The 17,799-nt window shown below is 50.5% G+C and overlaps 4 protein-coding genes across 4 annotated transcripts; 2 read left to right on the top strand and 2 right to left on the bottom strand.

Annotated features, from left to right (window-relative positions):
• Positions 1–13: 13 nt before the first annotated feature.
• Positions 14–2,874, bottom strand: J7337_008815 (uncharacterized protein; the record flags this gene model as incomplete). Its single annotated transcript, XM_044826422.1, has 2 exons — positions 14–2,520; positions 2,574–2,874. 2 exons carry the CDS (start codon positions 2,872–2,874, stop codon positions 14–16), a joined length of 2,808 nt encoding a protein of 935 aa, XP_044679339.1.
• Positions 2,875–6,722: 3,848 nt separating this feature from the next.
• Positions 6,723–8,779, top strand: MET3 (Sulfate adenylyltransferase; the record flags this gene model as incomplete). Its single annotated transcript, XM_044826421.1, has 5 exons — positions 6,723–6,891; positions 7,061–7,088; positions 7,142–7,324; positions 7,385–7,533; positions 7,584–8,779. 5 exons carry the CDS (start codon positions 6,723–6,725, stop codon positions 8,777–8,779), a joined length of 1,725 nt encoding a protein of 574 aa, XP_044679338.1.
• Positions 8,780–10,717: 1,938 nt separating this feature from the next.
• On the top strand, positions 10,718–13,471 carry J7337_008813 (uncharacterized protein; the record flags this gene model as incomplete). The annotated part of the gene is made up of 1 exon (XM_044826420.1): positions 10,718–13,471. One exon carries the CDS (start codon positions 10,718–10,720, stop codon positions 13,469–13,471), a length of 2,754 nt encoding a protein of 917 aa, XP_044679337.1.
• A 1,262-nt stretch (positions 13,472–14,733) lies between these two features.
• Positions 14,734–16,593, bottom strand: J7337_008812 (uncharacterized protein; the record flags this gene model as incomplete). Its single annotated transcript, XM_044826419.1, has 3 exons — positions 14,734–14,804; positions 14,860–15,733; positions 15,787–16,593. The coding sequence occupies 3 exons, from the start codon at positions 16,591–16,593 to the stop codon at positions 14,734–14,736; spliced, it is 1,752 nt and encodes a 583-aa protein (XP_044679336.1).
• Positions 16,594–17,799: the final 1,206 nt, after the last annotated feature.

Genomic DNA, 17,799 nt, shown 5'->3' with positions numbered 1-17,799 from the left:
AGGCCCAAGGCGACTATGGTTCTGACTTCGACTTGACCTGTTCTTCTTCTCGGCCACCGGTCGAGTCTATCTTCTCGAGTGGCTTATCGTCGACCTTCTGAGCCTCGGTAATGGGTTCCTCGCAGATTGAACTTTGATCTGCCCAGCTTACGGTCCTCTTTCTTCTCTTTGGCGTAGCTGCATTCTCCTCGATCTTGTCTTGTACGATCGCATCTTTGTCCTCTGGACTCATGGTGTTGATACTCGTACGAGGAAACTCGGCGGATTCTCGAGTCGGCGTCATTGGTGGCCGACTACCAGAGTATCTCGATGCTTGCATACGCAAAGAGCTAGTTCGCATGCGACTCATTCGTGATGTGTCTCCTCTGTTCATGTCGGCATCCCACTCTGCAAAGTCTTTCGCACTCCACGATGCACGGTGGGTACGGCCACTTCGAGGCAGACTGTTGACCGAGTGACGACTCGAACCGCCACTGTTTGCCCTGCGTCGGTTGAGTGGATGTGCTGGATGAGAAGGAATCTGCGAGTTTGAGCCCTCTACCACTGGGAACGCATTGCTCCGGGTATTGCGTCGAACGTTGCTAACACTGAAGATTGACTTGGATAACTCCGCAAGCTCATCCACTTCGTCTTCCTTGGGCTTTGATGTACCTGCTCTATCTTCCATGTGTTCGAAATACCTTACCCGCAAATCATCGATCTTATCTGGGAAGTCCTCGCGGTTACGAGACAGAGACATCCACGTCGATATCATTCCGAGGACAATCAGGACCAAGATGGCTGCGGCAAGGAAACACTGAACCACAAGGATGATCATACCAATAGCTGTTGCTGCAACGCGGCTAAGATCGAGAGTTCTCAAGAATGCGATGGAAAGGCCCGTAGTGATGATCTTCGAGATCGATAGTAACCAAATTGCTGCTGTCGTATTGCGAGACCCTTCAAAAGGCTTGAGTTTGATGATAATGACCGAAGCGACGACTTCAAAGACAAAGAGACCATAGACCTGGGCCAAGGGGCTTGCTCGACCTCCGCCGATGAAGCATGCTCGGACAAACTGATATGCTAAGTAGACCGTAAAGAACCACCACCGAGAGAGTCGATATCGTGCCGAAAGCCAACCATAACGTTTGATGTAGGGTTCATCTTGGTGAACCTGTGGTCTTTCAGGGTTCTTGTCAACAAATTTGATACGGCGAATAGGCAGGCTGGCAAAGAGGCGCGGCTTGTGAGCCTGTTCCTCCTCGCCGATGGAGCTTGCAAGTGTCGTTGCCACGAATGGGATCTTCTTAAGGACCAACCCTTGCTCAAAACGAAGCGTATCAGATACGACCTCATACTTGCCTTCACGTAGCCTAGATGAGCAAGCATATGCTGTTAGGCCAGCAAAACCCAAGAACATCACGAAAATGACTGCAGCAATAGCAGTCGGACCCGGCGGACCGTTAATCGAGAACTGGAACATGGCCAGTGTCATCATGACGAAGAAAGCGATAAATAGCGTTCGAAGTAGGCCCGCGGCCATGTATCCGACCCAATGTGAACGAAAGAAGTCGAAGCCATCGGACTTGATAAGCTTGAATTTGTGACACAGCTCAAGCACAAGCTTGGCCGTTGCCACGGATAGGGCAACGGCCGCTAGGACAACAAGGAACCAAATAAGCCCAATGATGAAAGCGTCATTTCGAGGGATGCCAACCACAGATAGTACACCGGGGAAGCCAGAATAGTCGCCTGGGAGTGGCATTCCAGGATTTCGAGGCTCCCCAGCCCAGTCATAGTCATATGGGTTGCTGGAGTTGAAGTCGTGGCGACGGGTTAACGAGTGGACAATACTCTCAAGTTGGGGAACAGAGCGTCTTCCAAGGCTTCTGCCAAAGATCTGCTGCGCAAGACCACCGCCGTTGTTGATGGGGACCGACCCTGCAGAGCCAACTTGACTGGCGTTCCCAGACACGCCAGCAAATGGGCTGATAGCATCAATCATGTCAAGGCTTGCAAACATGCCAGCAGTCCACGCAAAGTTGCTCCACCAGGCAGGAAGCAGGGCAGGCCAGTTGACAGATAGTGCCCCGGAAAAGAAGATCGATTGAAAGGTCTCGAAAATGATCAGAATCGAAAAAGAATGGGCGTAGTGCATTCTTATATGAGGGATCTGAACGCCATAGATCGCTGTTGCAAACGAGGCCAACACCGCGAACACGGTGAAGGCTCCCAGTATTGATCCCACGATCTCAGGCTGTGAAAAGGTCCTTCCGTTACTCATAGTAGCCTGGAAACACCCAATTTCTGTCTGTGTTGAGTTGGCAAAGATCCGGATGCGCGAGTAACCTTCCAAGTCGGGAATGTTGAGAGCAATTGACGGAATTCCTGCGATGTCATTGGCAGATATTGAAGTTGTAATGTATGCCTCGATGGGCTGACCGGCCTTCAACGGGCAAAGGCTTGTGACGTTTTCCGCACAAGGGTCGTAGGTTTTGTTAAAACGCTCTTCTCCATATACCTCAATAGAAAGATGCACTAGAATCTGGTTAGACTGATCAAGCAGGGCGTAATAAAGTTTCGCAACGTACTCATGACACTTTCCTGACGGATATTGGTGCTTCCATAGACGTGAAATGACACAGTGAGGTTATCAGAGTAATAGGCTGTGTCGAAACCCGTCACGTTGAAAAGACTTCCGTCATTCAGACAGTCGTCAAAGTCGCCTGTATATAATGATGGTGTCCGACTAACATCGAGCCGTTCGTGGAAAACTCCATTGTCGCCAGTTCCGTTGATGTAAACCTTATCTTGGGCGCACACAGTTGGGATAATGCTTAAAATGGAGAGAAGGCATGACAATGCCGCCAGAGGTCGTTGGGTCGCGAACATCTTGACGATGAGATGTAGTCAGGGGGTCGGAAGAAGCGGAACGCGGGCAAGCCCGCCAGGGCGGTCTTTGCGATATCGTTGTCAATCTCTGCGGTTCAAATATTATCTTGGTCCAGAAAACGGAGCATGTAAAGTTATCGAGGAGTTTGGTGGTGGAATTTCGGTCGATTCAGGCATGTAGATCAGGAACTGCAGGTCTCAGATAGGAAGTTGACGTTCTCGAGCAATATTTCGATAATTTCGCAAGCGGCTATAACGGCATAAGGGTGTTTTGGCGCAAAAAGGCGAACGTAGCGTTATCGAAGATCGAGCATACAGAGGTTGTTCTAGGCAGAGGAGGGAGAAGAAGCCCAGTTACATGCGGGAGATTAAAGCTTGGTGTTCTTTGTGCCAATGCAAAATCTCGTGTTTGTTTGACGTAGGTGTAACCCCCCCAAGACTTTTTGAGAGACACAACAGTGGCGCAGCGGCCGGGAGAAGCCACTAAAGATCGGCAACCTCGCGACCTGACCGACGGGAATTTAAGGTTGGCGGGATGGCAGCTGCAGGGGTTTTAATTAGAGGGAAAAGACTCGAGATTTATTTCGCAACAGGCGAAGAATGCGAGGTGTTGCATTTGAGAGACTGAACTGGTTCTGCTCAAGTAAAAAAGAGAGATAACGACAAATTGAGACTAGGTAGAGCAACCATTGAATCTTGGTAATGTACGAAAACAGGGAAGGTTGGGATTAGATCTTGGAGAAGTCTGATCCAACCACATTTTCTGGGCATGCACTAAATTTGGCGTGAGCAGTAGCGAGAATACTCTCTCAATTTACCAGGCCACGCTTATCGTTTTTCGGTATCTACTTCTATCACGACATGTTCTAGACCAACCAACCCCAGGCAAAAGTCCCAAGGTTCTTATATCTACTCTGTGCAAAAGAGAAGATACTGCGTGCAAGGCAGTGAATGCACTCAAAACGCTGCAATCTACGCACACCGAAACTTCGTTCTGAGTACACTCACTACACGACTTAGTATAGCAAGTTTTTCGCTGTCACCGGCTTCTGGCGTCACCATCGGGGAGTTGGCTGTTAACGATTGGCCAACAACGCTTCTCCAAAACTAAAAAATGAAGAGGCGGGGAATTGTCCTTTCCACGTGTCGGGCTTGCAACGATTGCGACTGTCTTCTGCAACTTGGCAGCTCTTGGACTGTCCATTGATTGGGGAGAGCAGTGAAAGTGATGCATCATGCCAATAGCGGCTACGGAGCGTTACAAACGAAGCGTTATGTAGTGTGCTCTACAGAAGTTAGTTACCCCAGCATCCGGATGATTGACTGGAATCATGTGCCAAGTTGAGACAATCTATGGCAAATTGTGTTTCATTCCAAGCAAGAGAGCAAGCAAGCTATGCCACTAATATTTTGGCCAATGCCGCTTTTCAAGGCGCAGACAGCATACATATTCGCAATACTGTAATCGGTCTTGTCCGTCAACAATGCGAGGCCTGGTTCTCAAGGTGTATGATTAGCAGGCGAGCAGCTTCAGAAACGGGCATGTCTGCGTTATATATAACCAGCTTTCGGACCGTCGCTCGCAGCTTTGACCCAAGTAATGACTCTTGGCTTCCTCATCCACCTTGAGGTGCCAGGTCTCCGGGGGCGGGAAAACAGCGAACCTTCATACAGGGTATTGAAATAAACCCAGTAAAAGTTATCCTAGGCTTGAGCTATACTACCTAAGTCTTTTTGTCATTTAGGATCAAGGTCCTGTGCTTTCTTTCCTCCCCAAGCCAGGTGCCGTCAAGGTGCGGGTGGGTGAACGGGGCTAGATCGTGGGATTGGGTCTTGGCGGACGATTGCGACTAAATGCCACAAAATGAGGCAAGCTTGTCAGCTGCTGCCCTTCTCCGGCATCTTCAGTGTGTACAGTTTGATGTACAATATCCAAACGAGTGTTCTGAGCTCATTCTAGGTCATCAAGGGTGTTGCCAAGACCAGACTACCTAAGGTATGTATGCTTATCTCGAGGGAGAACTCAATTGTAAAGAAATCATTCAGCAGATGACAGCACCTCACACTCAAAGAGGACAATCCCACAGGTTCTTACAGGGCTTCAAAGGCAAGAAAGGGTACTTTGCGAAGCTAGACATGTTGTCCAGCCATACCTCTATTGACTTCCACTGTTATCATAGACCCTTGACACTGTTATCAGAGACTCTTGAGTCACGACCAGATCTCAGAGAAGACGAGTGAGCTGCATGGGAAATTTTCGATGTTTGCGCTGCATAAGGAAAAAAAACTATCCTCGAATTAGAGATTTACTTCCGCGTGGCCTTGCCGATCAGTCAACCCTCCAAAAGTGTCGTATCAACGTCACATAATTGCGTGATTACTAAGATAGGATCTGATCCATCATGACTGAGGGGAAGTGAAAAAAGGCGTGCTTCATCTTTTCCCCATGTGCCGGGCGATCGCCCGGGTCCTTCAAGCCCGACAACCGCAATTGACTCGGGGAAAGCTGTATAGATGCAAGGCTACGGAGGATCATGATCAGAGGAGTAATTATATTCTGGCGTTGATGAAGAGATACCATGTTCACGATACTTTAACTTAAGTATCCTCATGACAAGACAAGTCAGCTTGAACAAGATATCTGATAGAGAACATCTTATAAAGCCCCAAGAAGCCACGATTCTTCATGGAAGCAAGCTATTAGTGGATATAGATGTAAACCGTGGGTTACATGTGGATGATGTGGATGAATGGGTGGTGGTCAATTGTCCATGCCATGGAACATGTCCGTTGAATCTCTTTCGTTTACCCTTGTGCTCAAAAACGGGTACTGAAGCGTAGACTGGGGTTGAAGAGGAACCCTACTGCAGCTGTAGCAGCGCTTGAAGAGTTTCCTTGCCGCTTCCAAGGTACCAGGAACTGAATTGGTAATGAGGCATTCGAATAGGAAACTGATAATCCATGTTGTGCATCTCGTTCCGCTTTGTAATCGCATTTTATTGTGTTGCGAGTTCCGAGCATTGTAGACATTTTTTCAGTGTGTAAGCCGCAACATCAGGGCCTGTATCTCAACCCATTGCACCTGTAACAACTGCGATAGCCTCCTCGGAAACAGTAGAATTTACTCAAGTTTCCCATCATGATGCCCCCCCCCCCCCAGGCGCTCCAACGCCGCCGAGAGCGATGCTCCGACGACCTAGTGCCGCCTTGTCCGGTCATTTCGTCTCTGATTGGTCTTCTGGGTCGTCGGCGGCATGTATAAGCCTCAAGCTCCGAGCACGTCATTGAGAGCTAAAACCACGACCCCATTGTTTTTTTCCCTCTTTTCGAGGGCGAGGATACGTTCAGAGGATGAGGATTGGGTGCATTGGCCGACTTCGTCCGTTTTGCCTATGGAAACGCAATTTTTTCTGCCTTACTCGCTGCATCATACACACCCCTCCAGTCCAATTAACCCCAGTAATAAGGGACGGGGAGAGGGGACTAATCATGACAGGGTGGATGTAAGAATTGGATAGATGGATATTGTGGTGGATGTGGTATCCGTACTCTCGTAGTGGATGGGCTTGAGGATCGAGGTACTTTTCTATATCCCGCTGGGTAAGGTAATTCGATTTAAAATCAAAGCACATCCTTCTCTCCTACTATCCCATTCTCATTCTTCTCGTCCTCTGTTTCTGGTCTGTTCGTCGTCGTCCTTCTCCGAGTAACACCTGTGCAATCGTTGACCCCCACGATTGCGTGCTCCAACTTCTGTTTTCCTTTACAAAATCCCGAGAAGCGACTCGGTTTTTGGCATTCTTGTTCATCCTCCTCCCTCCTCAAAACCACAAGAACTTCACATCACAATGGCCAACACTCCTCACGGCGGTGTCCTTAAGGACCTCTTCGCTCGCGACCTGCCTCGCCAGGCCGAGCTCGAGGCTGAGTCTCAGAAGCTCCCTGCTCTTACTCTCAGCGAGCGACATCTTTGCGATCTTGAGCTGATCCTTAACGGTGGCTTCTCCCCTCTCGAAGGTATGCGGCTCCTGTTTTATTCGTGAAGATCTTTTGTTTCCCCCGCTGTGATGATGGGGGTTGACTTCGGTGCCCCGCCCCCGCATATTCCGGCTCCGGCGGGCGCTTTGCGACGGCTGCGATTCTATCATGAGTGAGAAAGAATAGCGATTGACTGGTGTTTTGATAGGTTTTTTGACTGAGAAGGACTACAATGGGTAAGTTGCAAATCATCCAATTGCTTCGTTCATGAGCTAACAGAACTCTTTAGCGTTGTTGAGAACAACCGTCTCGCTGATGGCGCCCTCTTCTCCATGCCTATCAACCTCGATGTTGACCAGGCCCAGATCGACCAGCTTGGTATCAAGGCTGGTGCTCGCATCACCCTCCGCGATTTCCGTGACGACCGAAACCTTGCTATCCTGACTGTCGAGGATGTCTACCGACCTGACAAGTTCGTGATCATGGCTGCTCTCGCTTACATGGGGCATTGGTGCTAATACGATTGCAACAGGGTCAACGAGGCCAAGAAGGTCTTTGGCAGCGATGATGACACCCACCCCGGTGTCAAGTATCTCCTTGATACCGCTAAGGAGTTCTACGTTGGTGGTAAGCTTGAGGCTATCAACCGTCTCGAGCACTACGATTTCCTCGACCTCCGATGTAAGTCACTGAGAGCAACTGAGACGCAACATGAGACTAATAATGACCAGTCACTCCCTCTGAGCTCCGCGCTCACTTCAACAAGCTCGGCTGGCAAAAGGTCGTCGCTTTCCAGACCCGAAACCCCATGCACCGAGCTCACCGTGAGTTGACGGTCCGCGCCGCCCGCTCTCAGCAGGCCAACGTTCTGATCCAGCCCGTCGTTGGTCTCACCAAGCCCGGTGATATTGACCACTTCACCCGTGTCCGTGTCTACAAGGCTCTCCTGCCCCGATACCCCAACGGCATGGCTGCTCTCGCTCTTCTGCCCCTCGCCATGCGAATGGGTGGTCCCCGCGAGGCCCTCTGGCACGCCATTATCCGAAAGAACCACGGTGCTACCCACTTCATCGTTGGCCGTGACCACGCCGGTCCCGGTAAGAACAAGCAGGGCAAGGACCACTACGGTCCTTATGATGCTCAGGTCCTCGTCCAGCAGCACCAGGAGGAGCTTGGTATCAAGATGGTCGAGTTCCAGGCCATGATCTACCTCCCCGATTCTGACGAGTACCTCCCCATCAACGAGATCCCCGAGGGCACCCGCACCCTTAACATCTCCGGCACTGAGCTCCGACACCGTCTCCGAACCGGCAAGGAGATCCCCGAGTGGTTCTCCTATCCCGAGGTTGTCAAGGTTCTTCGCGAGGAGAACCCTCTCCCCGCCGAGAAGGGTTTCACTGTCTTCATGACTGGTTACCAGAACAGCGGAAAGGACCAGATCGCTCGTGCTCTCCAGGCTACACTCAACCAGGGTGGTGGTCGCCCCGTCTCCATGCTTCTCGGTGAGAACGTGCGACACGAGCTCTCCCCTGAGCTTGGCTTCACCCGCAAGGACCGTGACCTCAACATCCAGCGCATTGCCTTTGTTGCCTCTGAGCTGACCAAGGCTGGTGCCGCTGTCATCGCCGCTCCTATTGCTCCTTTCGAGGATGCTCGTAAGGCTGCCCGCGACCTCGTTGAGAAGTCCGGACCCTTCTTCCTTGTTCACGTTGCTACTCCTCTCGAGTTCTGTGAGAAGACTGACCGCAAGGGTGTCTACGCTGCTGCTCGCCGTGGTGACATTAAGAACTTCACTGGTGTCGATGACCCCTATGAGGCCCCTGCCAAGCCCGACCTCGTTGTCGACCTTGAGAAGCAGAACGTCCGATCCATTGTGCACCAGATCGTCCTGCTCCTTGAGAGCAACGGTCTCCTCGACCGCCTGTAAATGGTGATTTTGGACGAATTATCTCGGGATTCAGCCGAGGGAGATACCCGCAAGCTACATCTACCTACCGCTTCGATGCGCATGGGTGGCGTGGCTAAAAGCAGCGTCGTGGTATGAATATTTATTGTACCACTCGCTCTACGAAAATTTGCAAACAATAGCGCAAGTGATAAACGGAATTGGCGTTAATTTGAATGAGACGGGATAGGGAAAAGAAGCGCGAACATGATGAATCAATTACATCACGTTCCTGGAACAATTAGACGGACGAGAAAGTATCGGCATAGCATAGATTAGGATCGATACAATGAAGATCATGATGAAACTATTTTCAGAAGCGAGCATATGCAAGTGATACGTGGGCTGCGTACTCGGCGGCCTATCACGAATGACAGTGTGACGGTTGTCAGTTGTGTTAGGCTGTGAATGGATGTTGCAGGAACTCGTGACAGTTTGAGCGCTTAATCAATCGTTGGTTGAATGATTGGGCAGCACCGCTAAGAGTTGAGTGAGTGAGAATATGGGCCGTTAAGATGGAGATTGATGCGTGGCAGGCAGCTGTGGATGGAGACGATGAGATATTATTTCTGAGTCATGTGAATATACTCTGGCATAGGTAGGCACCGTTTTGCATTCTTCAGAGAAAGGTATCAACACAAAAGCCTCTGTCACACATTCTCATGTTCTAAATATGGCTTCCATACTTCTACCAGGGGATCACAGGCGGTTAAGATGTTGAAGCTGGTTGGTCGTCATTTACTCTGTGCCCAGCCTCCAACCTCGCATCTACAGCACTCCCCCTCTAGCCCCTGTAAATCTCTTTTAATGGGCGTGGCCGTGCTCGGCTTCGGTTTTGTTCAACAAAGTTGGGCTCCACAGCAGAATTTGGGGAACGGGCCTTGTAAGAGAGGTAAGAAAACTAAAGGCCTCGAGCCTAAGTAACAGAAATACTCAGTCAGGTGTCACATCAATTTAATCAGCCACAAAACTGAATATTTTTGTCACCTTAACTAAAGATCAGAAGATTTCTTGCTCCCCAAGGGCCGGGCCACGGGAGACGGGATAAACGGGAGCTTCCATGATCGGGCTGTGTAGAGTCAAGATTGCGTATGCGTTTGTGTGTTTGTGGTGGCTCTGTCAATGACGAGAAATTGAAATTGGTGGTGATTTGCTTGTGATTTTTACTGGTTTTTGGTGTCGAAGCCTGCCTCTAGTCTAGAGGTTGACATCATCTTTGAGGGATCCGTAGGTCCTACAGTTTCAGTTGATCACCGCCGTTGAATTTACTCCCTTGCAAAAGTCCAAGCTTTCCGATCCCCTATTAATTAAACGAGTTTTTAAAATCGCAGGCTGGGGAGCTAATAAGCGACTCTAAATCAGGAAGCATTGAGTTCATCGCCCGCATTTCATTACAGCCGTGCTTCTGACGGTGAGAAACAAGAATTGGATACGGAGTACCTAGGGAGAGGAATGAATGATACTGCATCCATGTCTTGAGGGTCTTTCTGTCCTGCCTTAGTGCCTGATTCTTTCACCCGGAACCTGACCTGACCTGGGCTGCAGGGAATGAACCAACCAAGCCGGGCCTGACACTGCGCTTAGGTAGGTAGCTTGCTTCCATTCAATGCGCCTCACCTCACACACTTCTACAGCCAGTACAACCATCCATTCCCCTCTTCACGACTCTCCTTTGCTTCGCTGTAACCAGACTCGCCCAACATTACGACTATTCTCACTCTTACAGCCTGAATCTCACTTTGCTTGACCCTCACTTTCTTACTTGTCATACGCCGATATCATTATCGACTCCTCCTTGCGCCCACTATTCTTGACCGCTTTCTTGAACTGTACACCCTTGGAATTATCGACGACAATCACGAATAACCGCAAAATCACCAGCCGCCATACGATACTCTTACCACATCTCCATGGTCCACCATGTCCTCCAAGGACCACGACCTCGAGGTCCCAGCCGATGAGCGGCCGCGCGAAAAGCCAAGACGCTCTAAATCTGAACGAAAGGACCACAAAGATCGCGACCGAGATCATGATCGGGAAAAGCATAAGGACCCCGACCGCGAGCGCCGCCGACACCGCACCTCACGATCTTCTAGAAGCAAGCTTAGTGAGGTGAGCGACACCGTTTCTCACACATCTAGTCGCCGTCACCGTCACCGCAGGGAAAGGGACAGCGACGAGCATCACCACCGCCATCACCGTGCAGCTTCGACCAGTGACTTGGCTAGCTCAGACATGGCCAGGACATCAACAGCTGCCACCTCTATACTTTCTGATCGCATCTCAGTGCCTTACCCGTCTTTCAGCAAGGCACACAGTAAGGAGGCTATCGTTAGTCGCGACTCTCTGTCTCTTCCTCGCCAACGTAGTCCCAAACCGTCTACTCCTGAGCCTACGGATGCTCCATATACCGAAGATTCGAGATTCGCCAAGGGTTCTGACAGCGGCAAGCCTGATGTGCCACTCAGTCCACCCCGAACTGATCTTGACGCGGACAAGACAGCAGTAAACGAGGAGACACCGGAGGATACAGCCAAGGAAGAGTATCCAAAAGAGGAAGCCCCCGAAAATGAAACACCAAAGGTTGAGACACCTAGAGAGGATACCCCAAGGATCCGAACGCCTACAGAAGAACTCCCAGCAGCCGAGGCTGGTCTTGAACAGCCAAAATCAAGAGTGTCAAGTCTATCTCGCTCGGCATCCCGAAACGAGGAGCGCTCCCGTGTGAGTCGTCGGTCCGGCGCCTCGAGCCAAGCTACCTACGTCAAGTCTTCATCGCGCCGCTCTGGCGACAAGGTTCGCCGTTCTGATTCCCGGGCATCTAGTTCTTCTCATCGCTCTGTTCACCGAACATCATCTACTCGAAGTCACAGAAGGTATGATGTCGATGGAGCATCTTCTCCTTCAAGCGCTCAGGATTCATCTCCCAGGACACCAACCCAGGCCCCGTTCCCTCATGGATACCCGGATGCCAAGCCTGAGACTCCCTCTGTCATCGACGTCCAAGATGTCGACTCGAATCTGCATTCGAAGACGGCAACGCCTGCGTCTGCCTTTGGTGCTGCTCCGCCACCACCACCACCTCCTCCCCCTCCCGCACTCGATGTTCACGATATGCCACGAGTCGACTATTTGCTTCAGAATGGCGGCCTGGCTTACACAGCCCCCAAGAATTTCCTTTCTGTTCTACCCCGTCAGAACGGAAACCGGCCTTCAAACCCACCTCTGGTCGGCACAGACACTCTATTTGCTCCATTCCATCATCTATTAGACCAGTACAACACAGTACTTAGTAAGCAGGGCTCAATTGCCGTTGCTACCGGACACCGATCTGTTGCTCGCAGGCTGTTGGACCGCCTCGAAAATGTCTTTTCTCGCGACCTGCCCCCTCATGGCTGCACTTGCATCATGTGCGATAACCCCCATGAAATCCACGATGGTCTCAACTGGGGCGATGTGTTAGAGTGGGTGAGCGGCCGGATTGACCTCCCTCAGTGGCCGCCCTTTGATCTTGCTGAAGTTGGCACCAAAGCTGCTGAGATCTCTGGTGACAGGCCTCCTCGACCTCAGTCGCCTGTCCAGCTGGACCCTGATATTGCGGAGGAGTTTAGGGAGCACTATCTTCGCCAGTCGAAGAAAGTTCGCTCTGCTGTCGACCGATGGCTATCAAACACTGGAGAAACACCAGTACCACCTCCCCAAGATGTCGATGACGAGACATTGTCCTTTGCTATTCTCACAAACCTTGACCCTGAGGACCGTCCTTACTTTAACGCTATCATGACTGGCTCGAAGGAGTTGAAGTCGTCAGTTCGTGCTCCTACACCTGGGCATCGACCACGAACAGATTTCCTCATTAAGACCGGCCTGGCCCTGCAGCGGCTATACAGATTGCAGCAAGTGCCACGAGACGCTGAATCAGCTACGTATCTGGTTAAGAACCCGCATACGCACGATCTCCTCGTTGCACTTTCCAACATCAACAATTCAGAGTGGGAGATTCTCATTTCTGGACGCTTCGACGGCTTCCTCTGGTCAGGAGCTGACGATGATGTGCCACAAACTCCGCTCAACGAATCACGCGGACCGACTCCGGCTAGTGCCTATTACAATACCCGAACGCTGAGCCCCGGACCTCGAGCTTCATCGTCGTTCAGTTCGAGAAACACGACTCCTTTTTCGGTCTACTCACGAGGTACGACACCAGCCTCTTTCGTCAGTGTAAACACCACAGGAGTGCCCGGAAGTCGACAGGCTGTCTCAAACGATGAGGAGATGGAGATGGCAGCCATTGCCGAGATTGAGCGAGAGATCTATAAGGGAATGGAGACTTTGGAGGATGCCTTCGAAAAGTTGCATAAGAAGGCCGAAGTTGTCCGGAATGCACTGCGTCAGCGAGGGGCTGCTTTGATGCAGAACTTGCAGAACCGCCGTCGCATTGACGTGCTGTCCGGCCCCAACTCTGGCAACTCCCAAGCTTCGGGCTATGAGCGCCCGGCTTGGGCTGGCGAGAGCGATCGTGATCCGGGAAGTGACGATGACTGGGCATTTGATGATGTCGACATCATGCCCGATGATTCGGCCAGTAACATCAGTAGTTCGCGACACCGACGACCTAAGAGGCGTACGGAACGACGAACACCTGCACCGATCAACGAAGAGGATGAGGATTGAACGTCAGACTACGATACCCAGAACTCCATGGCATGATGGGGGAGGATTATATGAATGACGACAGAAACGTTTGAAGGAAGCGCATCTTTTCCAGTATAGAGGTCTCGAAAACCAGTCCAATGACAATTGTCACGAGAATTTGTTTGATTCAATAACGACTTGTGAGAGCACATCAAGATGTTTGAGATTGATTGTCAGATACCACGCATGTATTCCCAACGTTGGAAAATGGGGACTACGTTATACCTTGACGATGATTGAGGAGGTTTATTTTCATTTTTTGCTTTGCTTTTACTCATTCTTGCTATGTTGTTTTTACTGCCTTGTTCTACGGTGGGAAAAGAAAGACCACAAAGGTCTATCATGAAGAAAATGAAAGGTCACTCGCTGATGGTGACGAATTTGTCAAAGTTTGTTCACAACTGGGTTTTTGTGGCCCAGGGCTGAAGTATTTGTCGGAGTCTTGTTCAGTTGGTGGATGTCAACAGGGAGGGAGGGGTTCTGAACGTGAAGGATACTTGGGTCCGGTCGCTGATCAAGGACAGATGATAGAAGGATATACCTCTGGCAGATTTAATGATTGACAGGCGGAGATAAATGACCTGTTCCTTTCAAGATCATTCAGGCAGTGACTTGATAACGGTGAACGCATGGAAGCCTCTATGTGAATGGGCGTAATTTCTACAGGAGAAACAGTATTTCTGACCCGGATATGTCTTGTGATGCCTTATCGTACATTAATATATCATCACGGCTATACCGAGACAGCTGCTATTTACAGCTAATCATAGCTCGAATCCATGAAATATCATTCACGCTCATTCCTTTCCATTCCGTACAAAACTCGAAGCAATTCCCAGCATCTCATATAAGAATTGATGAACAGTCCAATCGATTCTCTCCACTTTTTTACCTCCTTTCCAGTTCCAGCTCCTCCCTTGCGTATATTTTCTTAGTCTTCATTCCCCTTATCAATACTCCAAGCCACGCGTCTTGGCAAAGGAGATCAGTGTCCATGTGCACTGAATCGAACATGAGGCTGAGATTATCTCAGCCACGTAATTATACAAAAGATCTACCCCAGCAGAGTACGCCTGAAGATCTTGGTCCCTTGGTCGCGAGTTCCTGTCAGAAAAAAGAGAGAGGCCGTTAAATATTACAACGAGTTAGGCGTCAAGTAGGCAAATGGTCTCAGATGACGATAGGCCCTCAAACCGTGGTCTATTAACGAGAAAAGAAATTTGGCATTCGCGAGGGCGCCTCTAGCTGTAGAGAGACTCCAGGAGGTAAATGACGCCAAAGATGAGGAAAGCAGTGGCACCACCCACAGTGACTACTGAGTGTTAGATCATTTGGTTCAACAAGAGGATAGTAGACTGTTGACTTACCAACTTTCAGGCTGACTCGACCGGCAATAGCTCGACCACCAATAACAGCAACACCAGTGCAGATGGCATGGCCGCACGTAGCACCCAAGGTCACCCACCAGTAATCCTGACCGGCTGCCATAGCAATAGTAGCGATTTGACTTCGATCACCCCACTCGCCGAGGAAGGTCATGATGAAGGTCTGAACCCAGGCAGGGCTAAGCAGCAGAGAGCATAGGTTGGTAGCGCCCTGAACAATGCTGGCAACAGCGCCTGAGCCCGAGCGAGCATCTCGCACAGGCGACTGAGAAGGCGATCGAGGAGGAGACATCAGACGGTTGCTGGGTCGAGACCTGCGGCCGTTGCCATTCATACCCATCTCAAGAGTGTAAGCAGACACAGAGTCGCCTCGCTTTCGGCCCATCTCCTTTTCCTTTTCGGCAAGCTCTTGTTCAACCTCGTGCATCTCTGCAGAGACGCCCTCGTTAGGATCCATCTGCATACCCTCTCGCAGGAGCTTCGCACCGAAAACGAAGAAGAGGCCAGCAGCGAGGAAACTAGTGACACGCTTAGGGATGAGAGTAGGAACAGCATGGCCCAGAACAGCCGAAAGTACAGTCATGACAAGAAGAGCACCAAAAGCAGCAGTGAACACAACCATACGGTCGTGCTTCATAGCCATGAGAGCTGCAACCAAGAACGTCTTGTCGCCAACTTCAGAGACCAAAATCATGGTGAAGGATAGCACAAAGGAGTGGAATGGCTGGATAATACTCTCGTCGTCATGGCGTCCATCGTGTGTCTTCCCTCGGCTCAAATCGATGGGCTCAGTCTTTGTTGCTTCTGAAACGGGTTTATTCTGTCCAACGGGTCGGTCGGGAAGATCGGCAGGTTTCTGTATAATTGTTAGCTGTATTCACGACACTACAGAGGGCAGTATTTGCTCACCTCCAGTCCCGCAGTGTAATCATGCCTATCGTCATTGCTGATAACGGGCTTCGCAGCTTTGGGCACAACGTCTTCTACCTTTGCACTGCCAGTGTCATCGCTAAGCTCCTTGGCCTTGTCCCCACCAGAAGCACGAATCTTTTCCTCTTCACTGTGTGGCAGAGGAGGCGCCTCCTTAGGTGATGAGGGTTTTCTGAAGGTCTCCTCGCCAGCGTTTTCCTCTTCAAGTTTTCGGGCTCGGGACCTCTCAGTCACACCGCCTTCAGTTCCAGTGGTGCCTTCTTGGGCGTGGACTCGGTTAGTGTCGAACATGACACCATCATTGGTTTCGGGGATCTTTTCGCCATCTACGACAGTCGGGTCCTCGGGTCGGCCTTTGAGTCCAGGAAGGGAATCCGGGTTGCTGTCGATTTTGGGAGCAGCTTCGGTTCCAGTTTTGGGTTCTGTGCCAGCTCCAGCACCTGCTGATGCACCCGTTCCAGCTCCAGCTGCGGCTCCGGCTCCGGCCCCCAAGCCAGATCCTGCTGCAGTGTCGGAACCAGCTTCAAGGGCCACTTCAGGGGTCTTCTTGTGATCATCTATCTCGATAAAGGGTCCGTGGTGAGGCTTTCCGTCTCTGCCATCTACAGGGGCATATTTCGTTGGAACATCATGACGCTTAACGCCAGCCTGGGGCAGGCCATCGGTCTGTTCTGTAATCGCGGCTCCTGGGGCAGGTAGGTCGGCGATATCATTAGAAGCGAGCGCATTTGCTACAGCAGGGAGAAGGAGAAGGACCAAAGGCGAGTGTGTGGTTCGGATCTTCATGATGGGCAGTCGGGTTCGTTGTTGTTGAGTTCAAGAAAGAGAATCGATCGTCGGGTCGCAAAAACTGTCGGCGGTTGAGGCCGCAATTCAAAAGGAGAAACAGAGCTTCGAAAAAGGATGGTTGATCAGTAAAGTTTGAAGCGGACAACCTTGCGACAATCGAAGTCGCGTGTAACGTAGTGTAGGTAGAATAAACTTTGCGGAGATAGCCTTGATGCTGACTTCAGACAGTTACAGACAGACACCAAAGGGAATAAGAAAGGGGTCTGTTTACCGCAAGGCGATCAACGGGCGGGGCCAAGATCGAGCTACGCGTTGACTACTTGATTTCAAGAGACAAAAAAGGGAGCTGCAAGGTTGGAACAGGAATGAAGATGGAGGTTTGGATGTTGAATTGGATGATCTGGATTGGCTTGGATTTACATAGGGGCAACCAAATGGAAGATCCGCTCCGTACTCGATACGATGGAGGAAACTCCTCTCCCTGCCCCGTCTAGCCCGTCCCAACAGCTGCAGCCTTGAACGAGCCTAAAATAATGGCTACAGGGGTGTCACCCTGCTGATGGAGGACCCTAGGACGTTCAAGTTCTGTGGCGACGTGGCCCCAGCCGTGGGGCGCTAAGCCTTATGTTGCCTAGAGGCCAAGTATTTTTACCCAGGCTTCAGGGGCCGAAGTGGCATTTCCATGATGCTAAACAGCGGGGTTCCTCATTTACAAATCCAAAAGAACAACACTATTCATTCATTTGCTTGCTGCAAGCAAAAAGCAATTCCCTGATATTAATATCCTCAATAGCGAGTCTCGTGCTCTTGGTAGGGACTCCTTAGATATTGCGTCTACTCACGAATCGTGGCACCAAAATTGACACCAATTCATTCCATTAACTGAATCTTGGGCTGTCGTTGAAACCACAAACACGAGCTGCCAAGCAGCATCGGATGTCGGCAATAATATTCTGGATCTCACAGTTGTTCTGGACCATTGACGCAGGGGAAAAGTTCTCAGTTGAACGCGCGGAAGCCCATCGTTTTGTCACATTCTTGGCTTACACCACATTGATATCATGCTTTTCCAATAAAGTCTCTAAGCCGTTGCTGCATCTCTTATAGAGCACCTTGCGTCCGCCAATCATCATACTGAAACGAGAAATAATTGCTTGATTGGGGAGGTCATTTCTTCGCGTCCATGATGCTATTGTGAAAGGA

The sequence above is a fragment of the Fusarium musae genome, chromosome 6 (assembly GCF_019915245.1).
Source record: "Fusarium musae strain F31 chromosome 6, whole genome shotgun sequence".
In the NCBI taxonomy this organism is placed as follows: Eukaryota; Fungi; Ascomycota; class Sordariomycetes; order Hypocreales; family Nectriaceae; genus Fusarium; species Fusarium musae.
This window is presented reverse-complemented; position numbering and strand designations above follow the sequence as displayed.